Raw genomic sequence first — 20,117 nt, 5'->3', positions numbered from 1 at the left:
ACTACTTTGTCTTTGTGCTGCCAAAGTCAGAAAAAAAAAAAAAAATGATTTGACCCAAGTTTTCCTCGCTGCAATAAGCTAGCCCATCAACCTTTTTTCCTCATGCACCTTTTATTTATTTATTTTTTTTATTTTTTATGACAGTTATTTTAATTGCATTAGAGGAAGGGCAACAACAGAAGATAATGAACACTTAATGAAGTCCATCACGAAGGGTAGCTACAGAAGATGATGAACACTTACTGAACCCCATCACCACTCTCGAGGTTATCAATATTGCCATGAATGTGTTGTTGAACAAGTCTCCTGCTTCGGACTAAGGTGTTAATCGGATTGGTTTCAATGTATACAGTGCGATTTGGTTTGAATCATATTTATTTAACTGAAACTAAAATCGCACTATTTATTAAATGGCTGCATTTTCTAAAATTACAATCATTTAGTAAATAGTTTCGATTCCACGGTTTTTAAATGATGTCGGTTTCACGATTTTAAATGATTTTGATCGTTGTTTATTCCATACAGTTTCTAAATGATTAGTAATCGGTTTGCTAGTTTATTTGCAATGCTTATTAAAATTTGTTTTGTTCATAAACGTTTCAATTTTGTATCAAATTAAATAAGGCGTTGAACAAGCAAGGATTTAACTACATAACTATATAATAGGAGTAAATTATTGAATAGACTGTTGGACAGCCTCTATGGTTCTTAATTCTTTCCTAAATTAAACCATTATGTTTTTATTAAAACAACCAAATATTAAATTGTTATATGAGTTAATTGGATCTATTTTGATGGTTCAAATGGTTCGATTTTCATGGTGTCAATTCGATTTAAAACCAACAGGTTAAACGGTTAAAATCGACCCGACCCATTTAATTAATCGATCTTAAACTTGAAACTAGAACCAAACCATTTACTAAACAGTTTTGTGGTTTTGGTGAATGTCTTGGTTCAGTTCCAATAAACGGTTTCGATTTCAAATTCACATTCTTACTCCGAACAGATACTCTGGTATTATTTTATCACAAGGTTTGGTCCGTTGTTGGGCAAGATATCATTTCTATAATAAAAAAACTTCTTTTCAATCGGAACTTTCTGAAGGAAGATGAATAGAACCTATGTTGCACTTATTCCAAAAGTTGAGTATCCTTCTGCAATTGGGGACTTTCGTCTCATTCGTTTATGCAATTTCTCATACAAGATAATTGCTCACATTATGGTTCAAAGGCTAAGACCTATTCTTTGATCACATTATCTTTTTTAGTCACATTGGATTTGTCAAAGATAGAAATATCTAGGATAGCGTACTCATACATCGTGAGCTTCTTCACAAGATAAAAAAAAAAAAAAAAAAATGGTCTAAAAGATATGATTTTATGCTATCAAAATAGACATAAACAAGGCTTATGATAGGCTCGAGTGGGATTTCCTACAGCATGTCCTTATCTCCGATGGCTTTCTACCAACATGAGTCAAGTGGATCATGTTTTGCTGCAATTTGCAGTTTTGCTCAATGGGTCAACCCTTTGATTTCTTTCAACTGCCAAGGGGCTTAAGACAACACGACCCTCTCTCTTCCTATTTATTTGTTTTATGTGTGAAATTCTTTTTTTCTCATCGAGCTATGGCAGAATTTCAAAGAAGGATCTTTGGTCTTCAAATCTCTAGAGGAGGTGAAACCATATCACACATTGTATTTGCAAATGACTTAATTCTTTTTGGGAAAGCAAATTCTAGACAATTTCATAGATTCCTGTCAGACTTCAAACTCTAGTCAGCTCATCACTTTGAACAATACTAGAGTCCAATATAACCCTATCATTGATTTTGGAACAATTAGGGTTTTTTTCCCAACGACTGCAACTCATTCAAACCAATCAGTTAGATTTTTATCTTGGAGTTCCTTGCATTGGTGGCAAGATCACCAAGGCAAATTGTGATGTTGTTTATCCAAAGAGGAAACTCTAAACTCCAAAGATGGAAGACAAGGCATTTTAGCTATGCTGGTAAACATACACTTACGCAAGCTATTCTTTTCGCTTTGTCAATACACTATATGTACAACAACAACAACACAATTCAGTCTTACCCAAACTAAATGGGGTCGGCTACATGGATCCAAGAATGCATATATATATATATATATATAAAGACTTTGGGACATCCCACTCACGGATTGGCAACCGGGCTCATAGCCCTCCAGGTAGCTTTGTTCGATGCCATACTTGGGTGAAGACTTAACTTTTGCATGCCAATACTTGCCTTCCTCCATTTTGAAATCTCTCGATGATGCAAGTCATTGCTTTTTCTGGTCTAATGGAGAAGCTAAGCACATTCCTACTATTAGCTGGAACACTATCTATCAACCCAAAAGGAGTGGGGGTCTTAACTTAAAACAAGAGCAGATCCAATCCAATGAATCAAGCTCAGTTACCTTTGTGCAGCACTCATTCCCCTTTGTCAAAAGGGATACTGCTCTGATGGGTTTAATCAAAGTCAATACTGATGGATCTTCACTTGGAAATCCTAGCAATGCTGGGATTGGTGTTCTCAGGAATTCGAATGGCACATTCGTCCACTGTTTCTCTTTGGGAGTTGGCATTGCTACATCTGCGGCTGTAGAAGCTCTTGCTATTCTTCAAGGGTTAAAATGTTCTCTTCAATTGGGCTATCTCAATTTTTGGGTTGAAAGTGATAATCTTATGAGTATTAAGATTCTTCAGAAGGATTACACTTCCATCCGGTGGAGAATTTTCCCCATCATCATGGATAGTTGGGCCCTTCAAAACCAATTCCACCATATTGTATATCATCACTTTTTGAGGGAAGGAAATGCGGTCCCAGATTGTCTTGCTTCGCTTCGAGCCACCTATCAGTAAGAATGTAAATGGATAGCCAAAATCCGAATTTCAATCCGCATTTGTATCAATTTAGAGGTATCCCTATTCGGTCAAAGAGGATCCATATTCAAATATGATTTATTTGAAAAATAATTATTCGATTCGATTAGATAATCAATAAATGATTTTTAGAGTTCTTGAAGTTTAGAGAAGTTCTAGAGGATGAGGGAAAGAGCCAAGACAACTTTAAAAGATGGATTGAGAGAAAATTATATTCATTGGGGAAGAATGGTTCGGATCACACGAGTCAGAGAGTAAACAAATGATCAAAAATCTAAATCGGTATCTATTTAGGGATATCCATATCCGGTCAGAGAATATCCAGATCCAATCACATCTGATCTAGATTCGATCCATTTTCATCCCTACTCATCAACACAATTTGGAATGGAACGCCTACCCCATCTTGTATTTCTCTCCTATTGCAAAGACTTTGCTTCCCGGTGTTTATAAATAAGATTTATTCGGCAAAAAAAAAAAAAACTCAGAAGGTATCTTTTCATTTTTAATTTCTTATATAACACAAGTTTTGTTTTACAGTGGAAAGGGGAATGATTCTAAATCCACGGATCAAGGACGTTCTCGTACATTCTCGTACGTGAACCTGATCCCCTCTCTCTCTCTCTCTCTCTCACACACACACACATTGCCATAGACAGACTTGCAGATCAGGCAAAAAATGAGAGATCAAGAGTTGAGAAAATTATGGAATCATGGGTTATGAAATTACAGGTAAGCGGGTTATAAGGGTGGTATCTATCAGATTGGTATATCCATATTAATATCCTATATCCAGCCCAATAAGGCTCAACGTGTAGAGCTCATGGTAGGAGCTAAACGCATCTCCTAAAGCCATGGATCAGAATTAGGCCAGATAGTCGTACATAGAACCAACAAGGCCTTCCTTCTGGGAAGTCAGTTATGTTGTTAATCTCCCTTGAAAACATATATAAAATTACATACAGTAAAGTATGAAGACAAATGTAAGATATCCTCCCAATAGATCTGATCTCCAAAGGCAATTTAGAAATACTTCCTTGAAGACAAGTGATGACATCTGTTGTTATCTGATTCCATGATCAACTGATCTAACCCTTCAGACAAGGATTCAAGTTAAGGCTGACAAAAGAACCAATGCTTCACCCATGATAGTTTTATTAAAACTAGACAGAAAAGGTAAGGCAAACTTGCAATGTCCCAGATGTTCACGGACATTGAAACCTAATTCATGATGTACTCTGATTCTGGGGAGCAATGCCTTCTGAGAAGTCAAAACCATCTCCTGTGGATGCCAAGTTCGCTTTCCAAACACAAAATCGTTCCCTGGTGACCACAGATACCATCAAATAAAGGAACGGTGAGTCATAAGATCACTACTCGCTTTCTTCCCAAGTGTTGAGAAGGATTTCCAATTCTGAATCCATTGAGGAAAACCATCTCCAGATTAATTTCCAGTATGTAGACCCAAAGCACTACCGAACAAAATGGCTCGAGCAAAGCTGCAACCCAATAGAATATGAGAGATACTCTCTTGCATGCGACATCGAGCACAAGAACAATCATCAAGAATCTCCATAGAAAACCTTGCAACTTTGGAGAATTGCAATTCCATGTAAGTTTTCAAACCTCATCTGAACTAGGGCCCAAGAATGCCATGTAGAGGAATTCACCTGCTTTGCAACCAATGAAGACTGTTGATTGGTGAGGAGATGATAGGCACTTTTCACAGAGTAGATCCCATTTCTAAAGGCATACCACTCAAGCCTATCCCCTTGAGAAAATAAAGGCACAACCTGTCCCAAGAGATTCAATGAATCTTAAGAGTGGCCATCATTCTCACCCCAGTAAAAATATGCTGCAGCTTTCCTGACATGCTTTTGGAGAGAGATAGGCAGCTTGAAATGACAATGGAAAACAGATACATTATACTCCTGCATTATGTTAGAAAATCTTAGCCAATGTTGATTGATCCTGTCTAGAGAATTTTTAAGGCATATTGAAGGTTCCAAAGATAATTATTTTTTTCATAAGATCTTGAAGCTAGTTCATAGTATGTCATAAGTACTCTTCAATTCAAAAGTTAAAGGGCTGAAGCATATAGAAGAGAAGTCATGAACAATAGAATGTATATAGTCTTAAACATGCATATGCCCAGAAAAACAGTTCATAGTATGTCATAAGTACTCTTCAATTCAAAAGTTAAAGGGCTGAAGCATATAGAAGAGAAGTCATGAACAATAGAATGTATATAGTCTTAAACATGCATATGCCCAGAAAAACAAATAAGCAATTTGCGCCAACAGCAATGGAACTACATTTTGGAAAGGAATTTCTGAAGCATAATTGTAATGTTATGGCATCCAATAGCAGCCCGCAACATCTTTGTCATTGCTACATTGAAATGTAATCAGTATCTTGAAAAAAATTCCTTTGGTTTAACTTCCTTTCTCTCTTATTTCTTTATTTCCCTTTGATGTAGAATTTCAATATAAGAAAGAAAGAAAGATAAAACAGGCCAGAATAGCCTGGGGGTTAGCCTGGTTCAATTCTGAGCCAGTTCTCTGGTTCAAGTTAGCATGTGTTACTGTTCATGTTTTCTATTCATGCCTAACTTTTATTTTATTTTTTATTTTAATTGTTATTAAGTGTTAATATTAGGTTGGATAAGGGACTCCATGAGTCCATCCTTGATACAAGTTTCTTTATTTCATTTTATGTAAACTGTGTCAGTTTAGACTATCTCCATATACCTATTGGCTGGAGGAGTTTTAAGCTTAATTTGAGTTTTTAAGTCTTTCATATAAAAATTGGCTTTTGCCTTTGGTTCTCTGAGATTCAAGTTCTGTTTACAGTGAGATGTAGAAAAGCTTGATGGGATTCCAATCCTACGGTTGGTGGGATTCTTGATTCATACATTCTCTTCCTCTTAGCTTCTTCAATTTAACAAGTCAGATTTCTTCTTTCTTTACTGTGCATATATTTTCTCTCTTTCTTTTCTATAGTTTCTTTTTGCTGAAGTTAATATTTGTCAACTGTATTCTCCTTAATATTCTCTTCTGAACTGGTTTAAAGTTCTAACCTGACTACCAATTTAAAATCAGGGTTTTCCAATCAAACTAGAAGCCCTACTACCATTATACTTCTTGATCTCTCAGTTTTCAGATCTGATTTCAGAACACTTTTCTAATGCTATTACTGAATAAACTCTGTTAATCCTGACTTAAATTATTCAGTTTCTGCCATTGGTTTCCTAGAGTTATAATTCAAGTCTGACTTCTTAATATCTCTCTGTTTTGATTTGATTTCTGAGTTATGGTTTTAGATTATTATTATCTTGTTTCTGTTGAGTCTCCATTATGTTGTTCATCATTGATATCTTGTTTCTGTTGAGTCTCCATTATGTTGTTCATCATTGATTGCTAGTTCTGAATCCTCGAAATTCAGCCATTGTATTACAGTTCTTGAGCTGTCGTACTTCAATAGGACTCTTCATTAGCTTGGGAATTGATCATTGGATTTCTTTCAAACTTAACTGTTTTATTCTCCCAAGTAAATTGATCATTAGACCTGAGTTCAGTCTATATCACATTTATTTTGACTTCCCTGATTGGGTTTCTCCAATTAGATCTGTTGTTCCCAATCTTGCCATTCTGGAATCGCAGGACAAACTCTTGGTTTTCTAAATCCTAGGCCTTGGGCGGTTAGAATCCCATTACCCTTCTTGCTAAAATGGTTGCCAAAGCTTCCCCCAACTCATAATAATGCGAAATTGATGCTTTAAACTTCAAAGACAGCGTCCATTATGAGTTTCTATGCCATACAAAGGTTCTAATCCGATGTTTCTACCACAATAAACAAATAATTCAATGTCAAAGCTGCTTGACAACATAATGGGATGGCAGCCTTCAGGCTTTGCCTGCCCCTTCTAATATTTTTATTATTGTAGTATATACTATTCCATATGATAGTAAAAAACCTATTTTTTAGCCTACATTGCCGCCAACCAGCCTACGGTTATTTCCTGGAGTGCCAAACCAATAGACCAATAATCCATGTAAGACTTGCCATGGTAAGGAAGAAGGGAGGAACATGCACACATGGAGAGCGCAATACAAGGGAGAGTTATATGCTGCATTCAGGAAGGATGAATCGCTCCCCAAAAAGAATCAATTGATTCTCTCCCAATTGGTTGGATCATAGGTATAATGATTTACTTTACGGGCGAGGACTCTGGCTCAAGTCCATGATGGCCCAGCTACACCAGATAAAAGATTAGAAGCAGCATCTAATTCCTTCATGCATGCTCCACTTGGCTTGGGGATATAGCTCAGTTAGTGGAGCGCCACTCTTGCAATTTAGTCGTTGCGAATGTGACTGAACCATCGGCATTCCTTCATGTCCCAGCTGCCTTCCTATCACTTAAAGGCGCTTTCGGATTGGGAAAAAGTCATAAAAGACTTCTGACTTCATTGGGAGACTATTGCCTTTTTGCATGTTTATCATGTTAAATATGCAGTTTAAACATGATATCTCTTTGTATATATTGTAATTTCCTCTCTATTGAGAGCTAAGAAATACGACACAATTCCTTGTGTCAACACATTTGGTACCCTATTTCTGTTTGCTGTTCTGAAGATCTTCTCCATTAAGAAAGCCTAATTGAAGTTGACTTGTTTGGTACTAATCACTAAAACAGTGCTCCTTCATCAATTCTGATTGAGGGCTCAAGAATACTAGTGGCTTCACTGGACTGAGTTTCTATTTCAGCAATTTCAAGATTCACAGATCCCCAGATCCAAACATCAGTGGCTGCCAATATTTTGAGAGTTTGTTCGACCCAATTAGACTACCACTCGATGGGAATATAAGGCCTATCCAAATATCTGATTTCTTTGTCTGAAGTTTCTTGATTTCTGGGGTTTTAACCCTATTTTTCCTACCCTGCTATAGTCCATTCTGGTCTTGAGTTTTGTTCCCATAAATAAGCATCAGACCTGATCTTAAGGGTTTATTTTATTCTGATATTTGTTTCTCGCTTCACTATTCTGTCAGTCTATTATTTTATACTTGCTGTATTCTTATTTATATTGTCATATAGTGATCCTACTGTGAGACTGGTATCTAGTTGGCTATTGTAAACTGATCTCACGTTACTGGCTCTAGATTCATCAAATACAACCCATGGCTTATATGAAGCTTCTGATCAGCTTGAGTAGCTCCTAGCTTATACCAACTTGCAATATTTAACTCATATAGGACCTCGCACATGCGGAAGCCTCATGCACTGGATATGTCCTTTTATAGACCCCAAACTGCCAATATCTAGAAATTAAACTGGGTATGGGGATGTGTTTATGCATGTGTCCAATATATATATATATATATATATAGAGAGAGAGAGAGAGAGAGAGACGAAAAGGTTAAACTTACCCACATATCTGTATAATATATGCTTTAGGGATGGAAAAAACTAATAAGCTGAAAAGTTTTATGCAGTTACCATGTCACTTTCTGTCGATTCTTGAGATTTTCAAAGAGAAGCATTCCATCTGACAGAAATGCCCATTAGTAATAATAATAATAATAATAATAATAATAATAATCTGCTTGGCATGTCTACTGCATTAAGCATCATGTTCTTCATGTCTTGTCATTCTCCTACAAAGATAAAGTAAGTTAAATTCACACATAGCATAAAATACAGTAAAGATAGAAATCAAACATTTCCAATTGTAGAAGAAATACCTCAGTTGACACTGGTTACAATGCATCTCTGCTTTTATTCCATTTTTTGGAATTATAGACACCGTCTGTCTGCAGACTCAATCCATGGGTTTATTATGAGAGGGCAGGCCCAAAGGTGGGTAGGCGATCCAGTTTCCAAGCGTGATGATTAAGCTTCATTGCCATACGTCATCTATTATGACCTTGGGGATTTGGCCAATCTTGGACCACTCTTCTCCTTCCTTATTTTGGCACCGCTGTGTTAACATTGGACAATTCTGGATCTCCAAACGTTTAAGAGAGGTTAGGTCAGAGAGTCCGTCATATAGGGATTCAAGAATTGGGCAGTCCTTGATGCAAAATTCCCTAAGGTTGGTAGGAAGCAAACCCTTTGGAATGGACACAAGAGAAGGACATGCTCCAATGGTGAGATATGAAAGAGAGGTGAGATTATGAAGGCTCAAGGTATGTAGAGGTTCAAGATTCTTGCACTCCATAAGAAAAAAGCATTCCACAATCTCCAATTTTTCAAGATCTGTGAGTTTGTGCAGCCCCTTGGGCAAGAAATTCAGCTTCCCACAATTTAAAATTGATACCTCCCGAAGCTTGGTGGACAAGCCCATGTCTAGAAAGGACCCAAGAGTAGGGCAGTCTTTGATTTCTAATCTTTGGAGGGATGAGAGGTTGTGCAGTATTCCCATGGGTAGAGACTCCAGATTCTCGCAATCGATGATCTCCAATTCTTCAAGTGCAATGGGTAACCTTGTCTTCAAGGACACAAGACCAGGGCAACTTTCGATTACAAATTCTTGGAGAGATGCTAGAGTGTGTAGCTCCTTTGGTAGTGACTCCAGATTCTCACAATCAAAGATCTTCACTTCTTGAAGCGCAATGGGTAACCTTATTTCTTGGAAGGACACAAGAGCAGGGCACTTTCCGATTACTAATCTTCGGAGAGACGTTAAAGTGTGTAGGTCCTTTGGTAGTGACTCGAGATTCTTGCAGTTTGATATTCGAAGAGATCGGAGGGACGTGAGGTTGTGCAGCCGTGGGCCAAGAAGGTGCGGCTTTTCCACTATGGCTTCTATCCTCTTATTGCCTACATCTTCCAAATTTGAATTATCCAGGGTACCATGGAGTTGGGACAATTTTTTTTTTGGCTCAACATCGAGTGAGGTCAATAATTGAAGACTAGTCAAGTTACCCACTCCTAATGGAATATTGTGGAAACCCCAATGTCCAGGGAGAACAAGAATTCGAAGGTTTACAAGGTTACCCATATCTTTAGGCAATTGTTTAAGCCTCCCACATCCAGCTAGGACCAATGCCTGTAGATTGTAAAGACTTCCAATTGAGTCAGGTAACCTCACAATATCAGAAAATGAGAGATCAAGTTGCCTTAGATGTATCATCTTGCCAACTGAATCAGGCAACTCACAATTGTAGCAATTTCTGAAACGTAGCATGCGTAGGAATTGGAATTGGAATTGCATGATAGGAAAAAAATGTCTAGGACTACTTGCAAACTCATTCAGAGTTAGAAGGGTGCGTAAGCTTTTCATAGCCTCAGATCCTGTAGCCGTAACATTATAATCGTCCATAACATAGGACAAGTGACGGGTTGTTGTAAGAACATGGGATGGCTTATCATACTCTATCCTATAATATATTTCACCCGAAATAAATTGTGCTAAATCATGGATTAGATCATGCATAAGAAATCCTAATCCCAAGTTACTAGATGACTCAAAAAATGATCTATTGTGAAATTCTTTTGACACGTTGATAAACGACGGGTCTGCCACAAAAGCATGACTATATTTAGATAATTCGAAGAAGGACCTCATAAACAGTTCATCAAAATACCTTGCCCCTATATCTTCCAAGCGTTTTCCTCCTTTTGGTTGTATAATACCTTCTGCCATCCACAACATGACTAATTCAATCTTGCTAAATATGTAGTCTTTGGGAAACAAAGCGCAGTACGCGAAGCATCTCTTCAGAAGAGGCGGGAGATGATGATAGCTCAACATGAGGGACGGAAGGATCTCACCCTCTCTCAAATCCCATATTTCATCCTCCAAAATATCTTTCCACTCACTGTTCTCACTTTTATCTCGCAAGAGGCCAGCAAGTGTCTTTACAGCCAAAGGTAAACCCTTACATTTCTTCACAATTTCTTCTCCAAATACTTTCAACTTTTTATTTGCATCATATGAATTTTCTTCCAGGAAAGCATGCCTTCTAACCAGTTGCAAACAAGCCTCGTTAGACAAACCTTTTAGATAATGATCGTTCGGAACAGAGCGCACAATTGATGAAACCCTTTTGTTCCTTGTTGTAACCAATATCTTACTTCCCGGCTCACCGAATGCAAAAGGGGTCCTCAGGTTATCCCATCTCTCGTAGCTCTCGCTCCACATGTCATCCAGAACCAATAAGAATCTTTTCTCGCTCAATGATTCTTGAAGTTTCACTTGTAGCAGGTCTAGTGAATTAGAAGGAGGGGATGACCCAGTGGCTGACTCAAGAATTTCTTTGGTTAACCTCACCACATCAAAATCCTCAGACACACACACCCAAGCTTTTAGATGAAAATGCTTCTAAACTTTTTCATCATTATAAACAAGTTGAGCAAGGGTTGTCTTCCCAACTCCACCCATGCCGACTATGGGTAGCACTGAGAAATTATTGTCATTGTCACTGGGACATGAAGTTTTGTCTGATAGCAACCATCGAAGAATCTTCTCCATATCTTCCTCTCGGCCAAAAACTTTATATTTATTCACCAAAGAACTCGTTGGTGGCCTTTGACTCAATACCATGGTCCTTAAGGACCCAGATCCCATACTCAAGTTCAAACCAAGAGCAACACCTTCTTGTGTAGCACTTTTTAACCTCTGGTTGATATCCCTTACTTTTGATCCAAACCTTTTAATTCCCCGCAGCTCTTCAGTGATGTCATAAACCTTAGGCCCAATGCCTTTTACCCCTTCTATAGTATCATTGATGCCCTTAACTGCAGATTCTATACCAGAGTTCAACCAAGAAGAAACACTATATTCCGTACTTGATGGAGTGAGAGGAACAGAGGGGTTGCGTACCTGTTGGGTTTGGTGAGCAGATTCCAATTTCAGGCGTACTCGTCCAATATGTCATCCGCATCAAAGAGGAGTTGTTTAAGGTGGTCCAGCCACAGTTTTACAGCAACGTTGGTGAATTGCTTCACTTCGGCTTCATCCGTTAAGGCCTGAATCATGGCTGACGTCCGCTTCAGTGACTCCACTTCATCCAAGTCGATTTCCCATCGGAGTATGAAATCCAACAACTCGGGAGAGGCAAACCTATCGAAGGCCACCTGAAGGAAGGCCGAGAGGAAAGACCCTCCGAAAACCTGTCCCACACCTGACATTTTCTTCTTTGAGAGAGAGAAAATTTTGTAAAGCAAAGAGACTTCAACACCAGAGGCAGAATTCTGGGAACTGTGTTTAAATCTGAAAGTTTTCGAATGCAGGAATGAGTTTTGTACTTTCGAAGCGCTTCGTAACCGATTTAACCCATGGATGCTCTTCTAAAAACGCCACTGCTGGCCAAGTTGAAATATCCATAAATTTTCAAAGATTGATAATACCCTTATCCGCTATTTCCCAACGGTTGATAATTCTACCATGGAAGATCTCAGTCCAGGGATTCTCCCAATCTCCCTTGACTGTGACCGAAGGAAAACTTTGATCACCTAAGTTTTGTCTTATAGCCATCAGGGGACCATCACTAAATACCCAGATGACCCCTTTTTTTTAAATATCTGTTTTCTCTTTTTGGTTTTCATGTCTCTCTCTCTCTCCGCCGTGTGCGTACCGTAGAAAACAAAGGAAAAATTGGTATTGATCAACTTTACTCTATTTGTCTCCACATACCGTAGATGGAAGGAAATTTTCTCTCACGGTCCTATTCAATTGTACAAGTCATTCCATAAGTCCCCTGGATTGGAATTAAAATAATAATAATAAATTTTTTTTTTTTTTCTTGATCTAATCTGATCTTCTAATGTGGACGTATTCATATGGTATGATCTATCTTAAGCATCTAAATTGGTATATCACCACTTTTGGAGAGATGACGGCTGTGAGAACAGAGAGATCCATCAGTGTTCTGTCCTTTTGACTACAAAAGAATTATCTAACTCCTCTTAGTTCTATATATATAAACGTCATCACGGCAATAGACATGCAATTGAGCTTCATAATCTCATGATCAATTTATTAAATTCATAGTATTTACATCATGGCTTACATGCTAGTTACTGCATGATCATAGATCCTTTAATGGCTTTTCAAGGCAGGACAAGAAGAACAGGCTAATGAAACCCTTATCCCTTGTGATGTTCCCAGGTCGACATTGAGAGGGGTGAATCAGTGACTCCAAAAATAACCTTGTTTGACAACTCAATAACAAAGCTTCTACTTTTCAAATTCTAGATTGACTGGGGCAATCTCGTAATTATCAATCATGCAAACAATGACTCATCGACCTCACATTACAATGTGGCTGGGTCTACCAAACAGTGTCTCACCATTCTACACAACACGCACTTCAAATATATATTAAAAATAAATGCAAGATAATAACATTAGATATACGTGGTTTAGCCAGAGTGCCCATATTCACAGAGGAATACCCGTATAAGGTTTTGTATTTCCCCGGTACCCAACTTTTTCAACCGCTACAATGGTCCAAGAACACCTATCCTTGCTTGAATCCAAGATGCCATTCAGATAAGGGCAACAACCCCAAACCCTAGGCAAGCTATAACTTGCTAGGTTCAAAGTTTTAAATCCATAAAATAAAATCCCGACCTAATACATCAACTCTTGGTTTCTCAATAATAAACAAACCTAGAAATCACAAAATAAGGATTTCGGATATGGATTACCTCAACCTCTACAACCCCGCTAATAACTTCTTGTTTGATGCTCAAATGACACCTCAAATGCTCTTAAGCTTTATTTCCATTCATTTATTGATCATTAAATCATCATGGCATTATCATCCAATAGCAGACCTTCTCCTTTTTTTGATCTCTATTGCAATATTAGAGAAGAGAATGTGATCATACAATGCCAAATTGCAGAACCAACAATTGAACTTCCTCTCTCTCTCTCTCTCTCTCTCTTAGTTCTGCTAGTGGTGGAGGAGCTACCCGATTCTAAAGCATGGAGGTTTTTATATTGGTAAACCAACTACCAAATTTCTTTGATAGCAAGAGTGCTCACAAAGGGATCGACATCAGATTCAATTTCCACCATCTTCTTCACCAAATTAAATACCTTGCTGTCCATGTGCTTAAGTGAGTAAAACTAAGGTAAGAACCAAGAGTCCTTGTTGGCTTAGTACTTCAAAGCTATCCATGCAAGAAAGTAAAGAGTCCCATTCTTTTCAGATTCCCTTTGCTGTCCAATTGATTTGAGAAGTAAAAACTTCTAACCCTTCTATAATTCTACATAATATTTAATTTAACAAATCTCTTGCATTAGATGAGGGAAATTGAGAACAGGATTCCATTAACATTTTTTTTTTTAAAAGAATTTTGACATAAGAGTTTCTCATGCACGTGAAAGCACTTTCTACACCGGGCTACTAAAATATTAATTCCATAAGGCTTGAGCACTTTAGTGCATGCTGACATCATCACCATATAATGGGCTGCATTGATAGCATGAGATTATATTTGGGTTCCACTTTGAAATTGAATGGCTCATCAACTCTCTTCAATTAACAATTGAGTCAATACCACTCAATACCATTGAATATTGAGCCATTAGTTCTAATAATTTTGTTGATCAAACAAATTTACTACATTCCTAATTGCCAACAATGACAATATTCAATTCAATTGCCCAACACCTGATTGCAATAATAAACAAATAACTTCAACAAGTATAAAATGTCTCTTCTTAACAGCCTAAATTTCTTCGGTACTAGATTAAATGATTAGCTTTATTTATGGAATTAAAGAAGTTTTTGTTGGTTTCCGAGTTTCAGGGGTTTGCTATTGTATTTATTAAAGAACTTCATCCATAGGGAGCTCTCATTTAAAGCCAAAGGAGCTTGGTGCAAAAATAATGGCTGACACTGATCCAGTGGTTCTAAGTTCGGCCACATTTCTTTAATTCCGATATGATGGGTTAGTGAAAAGAAAAAGAAAAAAAGTATTAACAATTATAAAGAAAAAAAAAAAAAAAAAACTGGAGACCAAACTCCACCTAAGGCATTATCATCAGTAGAGAGTGCTGCTCACCGGCAAGAAGACACACATTTAGAAGAAAAAAAATCCAGGCCTTCAAAATTATTAACCTTTGATTCTCCATCATTCTTAGGTGTAAGACTATTCAAGGTCTGATTTTTTTCTTTGAATCTAGCTAGGATTATAAAAGAAGTTCCTGATGGCTTTGAACAGATAGTTTTTTATATTGTTTTAAAAAGAATTGTAGAAATTCATGATCAATATAGTCATAGGTAAAAAATTTCCTTCATCAATGGAGTAGAAGAAGTCCCTCACCATTGGTGATGCAACTTTTCTCTCATCACAAGCTCCATCCTTCTATTGATGAATCCAAAAATATCCTTCCCCTTGCTCATCAATTGTCTTCAAACCAAGTATTAGTGAAAGAAAGAATTCAAGTTATCAATAATCGATATTAACAGTTTCTTATATGACATTAAACCTAACTTAACAACAAACACCAACCAATGACCCACAAGAAGAAATTGACTTAATCCCACTCATAAAAAGACATCTTATTAAACAAAACTATAACTACTCTTACCAAAAAAAAAACCTATACCTGATAGAATCAACGTCCTGCAGAGTGAAGAGAATCTGCAATCGATGATGGCGGACTCTTTCCACTACTAAAATAAGGACACCAAAAAGAGACTTCACCTGTATTTTCTGAAGTCAAAGATGGCAGGTCCAGTTGTTGAAGCTCTCCCACCAAATAGCGGACAACTTGTCGCATACATGGCCTTGCAGTTGGATCGGATTGAGAGCAAAGCAATCCTAGTTTTAACACCAACTCCATTTCCTCCACTTCATAATTCATTTCCAATTTGGGATCCACAGTTTCAAAAATCGCGTCCCTTTTCCAACTTGAGATCACCCATTCCACCAATTCAATACACTCTTCTGATGCTTGTGCCTCTATAGGCTTTCTACCACAAGCGACTTCGAGCAAAAAAACCCCAAATGCAAACACATCCACACTAGGATTTGCTTTCCCAGTTCTTGCATATTCTGGTGCTACATAACCAAACGTCCCCACGACATGAGTGGTTTTCGGATCCCCTCCATGATCATATAATTTAGCGAGCCCAAAATCTCCCAATCTTCCCTTCATTTCTCCATCTAACATGACATTACTGGACTTGACGTCTCTGTGAACCACAACTTGTTCCCATTCTTCATGAAGATACAGTAATGCCGATGCTATGTTTTTGATTATTTGAAATCTTTGATTCCAACTTAATGTTGTCTTTGTTGTTGTTGTCGATTGATGATCAAAGAGGAACTTGTCTAGACTTCCATTTGGCATGAAATCATACACTAAAAGTAGCTCTCCTTTCCGTCGACAACACCCCAAGAGTGTTACTATGTTTCGATGCTGCAGTTTACCGATACTGATGACCTCTGCAATAAATTCCCTCACCCCTTGTCTTGAATCATGTGATACTCTCTTCACTGCAACTTCTTGTTTTGAAATGGGTAATATACCTTTATAGACCTTACCAAACCCACCACTACCAAGAAGCTCCTTGTCATGAAATCCTTTGGTTGCGAAGTAGAGATCTTTATATTTGAACCTGTGAGGTCCATATTCAAGTTCCCAGTCTTCAAGAACTTCTGCAAACTTCTTCTTCCTTACTACAATAAATTGGATGATGACGATCGACATGAACACTAAACTAGCACCAATCACTGGAAATCCAATGGTAAAAATTCTAGGCCTTGTTTTAGGTCCCATTCGAGGAAGCTTAGGAAGTTTGGAGAGAGAGAGTTGTTTTGCTTTCCCATTCATCTTAAAGCTCCACCCCAACACATATTGAGGTGTTTTGGTAGCAGAAGTAGATGATGAGAAGCCAACAAACATGGGAGCATCCAATATGGTCTGAGAAAGATCAATGATCAAGGACAAAAGTGGAATGTTTGGTTTAGGGATGGTAGTGGGAGCTAAAGTCACATTAAGTTGCTTCTTTATACCATCATATTCCACCCAAAGTTGCATGGTACGTCCACTGTAAAGGCTGAGGTTCACGCGTCCATTTTCCTGATCACTAAAATAAGATGCCGGAGCAGCTTTAATAGATCTCAAGTTGTTAATATCAATACCGATGTGGTTATCATCGATATCCATAAACTGTGGGTTTTGGAAGGTATCCAACTCAACTCCAACCACATGGTTGGATGGGTTACCAATGTTGGTGGTGTTGAAGATGCCCATATAACCGCTTGACAAAGCACCAGGGAACCCTTTAGAGGGTGCAATCACCAACACGATTCCAGGACCTCCTAGTGTTGGTAACTCAGAGAACATGGCGAATACAAAAGTAGTAGAGAAGGAGATAACATTACCAGTGGAAGAATTTATGAAGTGAATTGGTTGGGGATAGAAAGCATGACCCACCTGTTCTGTTGTGGTGTTTACCAACATTAACAGACCATTGTCTGTAATCTGGGCTAAACCATCCAAACTCATGTTAACTCCTTGAAAGCCATTGTAGGTGAAATTAACATCTTCTTGCAGTGAGGCTACAATAAATCTGCAAAGGAGAAGAAACAACAGCATGCACTTGAAGAAGAACATTGTTTAATTGCTACTTTATTTTCCCTTTGTTCTCCTAAGATTGGTACTTTAACTTTTCTCTCTTTTTTTGGTTTTCTAGGTTTTGGGTCATGGACTTCTCTGAAAGTCGACTTGGGGTTTATATGATATGGTCTCTTTTACTTTGACATTGTACTTTCACTGGTCTTCTAATTCTCTGGTTTAAGAGTTCCCTTGTATTTATTGTCTTTGGTTAGTAGAGGGGATGCCTTTTTAGTGTTTCTGTTTTTCTTATAGAAGGGCTGCCTTTTAGTTGTTACGTACAATTTTTCACTTTTTCGAAAAAAAAAAAAGACAACCCAATGCACGATGCTTCTACTACTATAAAATTAGGTAAGGGGCAAGTGTACGCAATCTTAACATAAGAGGTTTTTTTGCACTAACTTTAATATTAGGAAAAAAAAAAACTTCTTGATTTGCTTTAAAACTTTTCGGGAAGGCCTCATCTAGTCTTCTACACTTTTGTGAGGAGGTTCTCACATGAGAACTCTGATCCATAGGTCAGCTTTCGTTTTTTGAGAGAGGCCTCATCAAGTCTTCTTTCTATCATCATCTTAGTTTGAATTCCAACCAAAAAAAATATCTAGTTTGATTTTTATGCTATAAAATTGGGACAAAGATGGATGAATGTATTTTAATTGGTTAACTATAAATTTGGGACCAAGATGGATGAACGAAATTTAATAGGTTTGTCTGAAGGCAAGCTGATAATGCCTTATGACTTAGAGTGTGACAATGTCACTAGTGGTGTGACAATGTCATTAGTGCATGCCGTGATAGTTTCATTATTACCTAAGTATTCGGGCTCTTGCTTTGACTCGTATAGTCTGGCATGAAAGAACACTAGGAATTTAGTATCTTATCGAGACATTTAACTTTAACAGGTCTTTTGAGGTGCACGTAAGCTGGTCTGGACATCTAGGTTATAATAATAATAATAATCATCCAATGGTTTAAACCTTGAAGAGATGCTGAGAAATCTGCGTAGAAATTAGATTTAAAGATTAGGGAGGGGCAAATGTGTGTAGCCTTGAGACGAGAGGTTTTCTTTGGAAAAAATTTAGAATAAAAAAAAAAAATCTTCTCACTTTGCTTTAAAACTTTTTGAGGAAGGCCTCATCTAGTCTTCTAGTCTTTTTTGAGGAGTGTGGATCAAGTCCTATGAGAACTCTGATCCATACAGATGGATCCCATTTGTGGAGATCAGTCCCATATATGACTCTCATACAAGAACCTGATCTACTTTTTTTTTTTAAGAGAGGCCTCATATGTCTCCTTTCTATCAACATCCTAATTTGAATCCAAAAAAAAAGAAAAAATATAGTTTGATTTTGGGACAAAGACGGATGAATGTAATTTAAATGGTTTGCTATAATGTTGGGACCAAGATGGATGAACCGAATTTAATAGGTTTGTCTGTAGGCAAGCTGATAATGCCTTATGACTTAGGGTGTGACAATGTCACTAGTGCGTGTCGTGATATTTTCATTATTACCCAAGTATTCGGGCTCTTGCTTTGACTCAAATAGTCTGGCATTGAAGAACACTAGGAATTTAATATCTTATCGAGACATTTAACTTTAACATGTCTTTTAAGGTGTGCATGAGCTGGTCTCAAGACCTTGATTAAAATAATAATAATAATGATAATAATAATCATCCAATGGTTTAAACTTTGAAGAAGCATTGAGAAATCTACGTAAAATTGGATTTAGACCCTAAAAACTCCTCGGAAGAAACAAATACAGCACCATTATGATCTCTGAACACTCCCCTGGAGATTTAAGACGGTGGACAATACCCCTTTAGCAAAATCACATTCCACCAATGAATGAAAAGTGGATTTTAGATGGGAAATTTAAAGCACAACTCCCACCTTGAGACAAATAGGATGCTCTTCACACTAATTTAGAGCATGCCATCTCTATACAACCAATGGAGTAGAAATCTTGAGTTTTAATTGGTTGCTTTCAATTTTATTTATTATTTTATTCCAAAGAAGATATTAAAGATGTATTTTTTATTTGATAGAGGGGGAGCCACCTAATGGGTGGCATTGGACATGATTGTGGTGGATAGGGATAAAGAGGAAAGATACAAAGAGCTGATATATTCTAAAATTAAAGGTGTGAAATGCAAATCGAAATTGCTTATCTAAATCAAATCAAATTGTTTAAATCAGAACCAAAAATAGTTTATTGATTGGTTTGATTCTGATATTAAGAAGTGAAACCGTTTATTAAAGGTTCAGTTTTGGTTTTAAGAAAATGAAACCATTAGACCTTCAGTAGTGAACCGATTAACAGGTATTCTACTGAATCAATTATACATATTAAACTGATAAAAATACCAGTTAGTCCTAGCATTCTTTTTTTTTGGGTAAGAAGTCCTAGCATTTTATATACGCTCTTTAATATTTTGTAGTTGATTTAAATCATATAAAAACTAGAAATTATTTTTATTTCTTAAGTATGAATGTAGATGTTGTGTTGCAAGCCCAATTGAGCCTCATGACCCACTCATTTCGATCAGGCACTCGCTATCTATTTTCATTGTTCAACTCTTTGACAACAAAACATGAAAAAACTAAAAGCTCTGCCGTCCCTCTCTA

The 20,117-nt window shown here is 37.3% G+C and overlaps 2 protein-coding genes across 2 annotated transcripts; both read right to left on the bottom strand.

Moving 5' to 3' along the window:
• Positions 1-3,784: 3,784 nt before the first annotated feature.
• On the bottom strand, positions 3,785-12,326 carry LOC122068873 (putative disease resistance protein RGA3). The gene is made up of 2 exons (XM_042632791.1): positions 8,404-12,326; positions 3,785-4,834 (listed from the first exon to the last, which is right to left on the bottom strand). The coding sequence occupies exon 1, from the start codon at positions 11,048-11,050 to the stop codon at positions 8,804-8,806; it is 2,247 nt and encodes a 748-aa protein (XP_042488725.1). The 5' UTR covers positions 11,051-12,326; the 3' UTR covers positions 3,785-4,834; positions 8,404-8,803.
• A 3,061-nt stretch (positions 12,327-15,387) lies between these two features.
• On the bottom strand, positions 15,388-17,524 carry LOC122068858 (L-type lectin-domain containing receptor kinase IV.2-like). Its single transcript, XM_042632774.1, has one exon. It carries the CDS (start codon positions 17,486-17,488, stop codon positions 15,482-15,484), a length of 2,007 nt encoding a protein of 668 aa, XP_042488708.1. The 5' UTR covers positions 17,489-17,524; the 3' UTR covers positions 15,388-15,481.
• Positions 17,525-20,117: the final 2,593 nt, after the last annotated feature.

The sequence above is a fragment of the Macadamia integrifolia genome, unplaced genomic scaffold (assembly GCF_013358625.1).
Source record: "Macadamia integrifolia cultivar HAES 741 unplaced genomic scaffold, SCU_Mint_v3 scaffold472, whole genome shotgun sequence".
NCBI classification, from domain to species: domain Eukaryota; kingdom Viridiplantae; phylum Streptophyta; class Magnoliopsida; order Proteales; family Proteaceae; genus Macadamia; species Macadamia integrifolia.
Note: the sequence above shows the minus strand (reverse complement) of the source record. Positions and strands in the feature narration are given on the sequence as shown.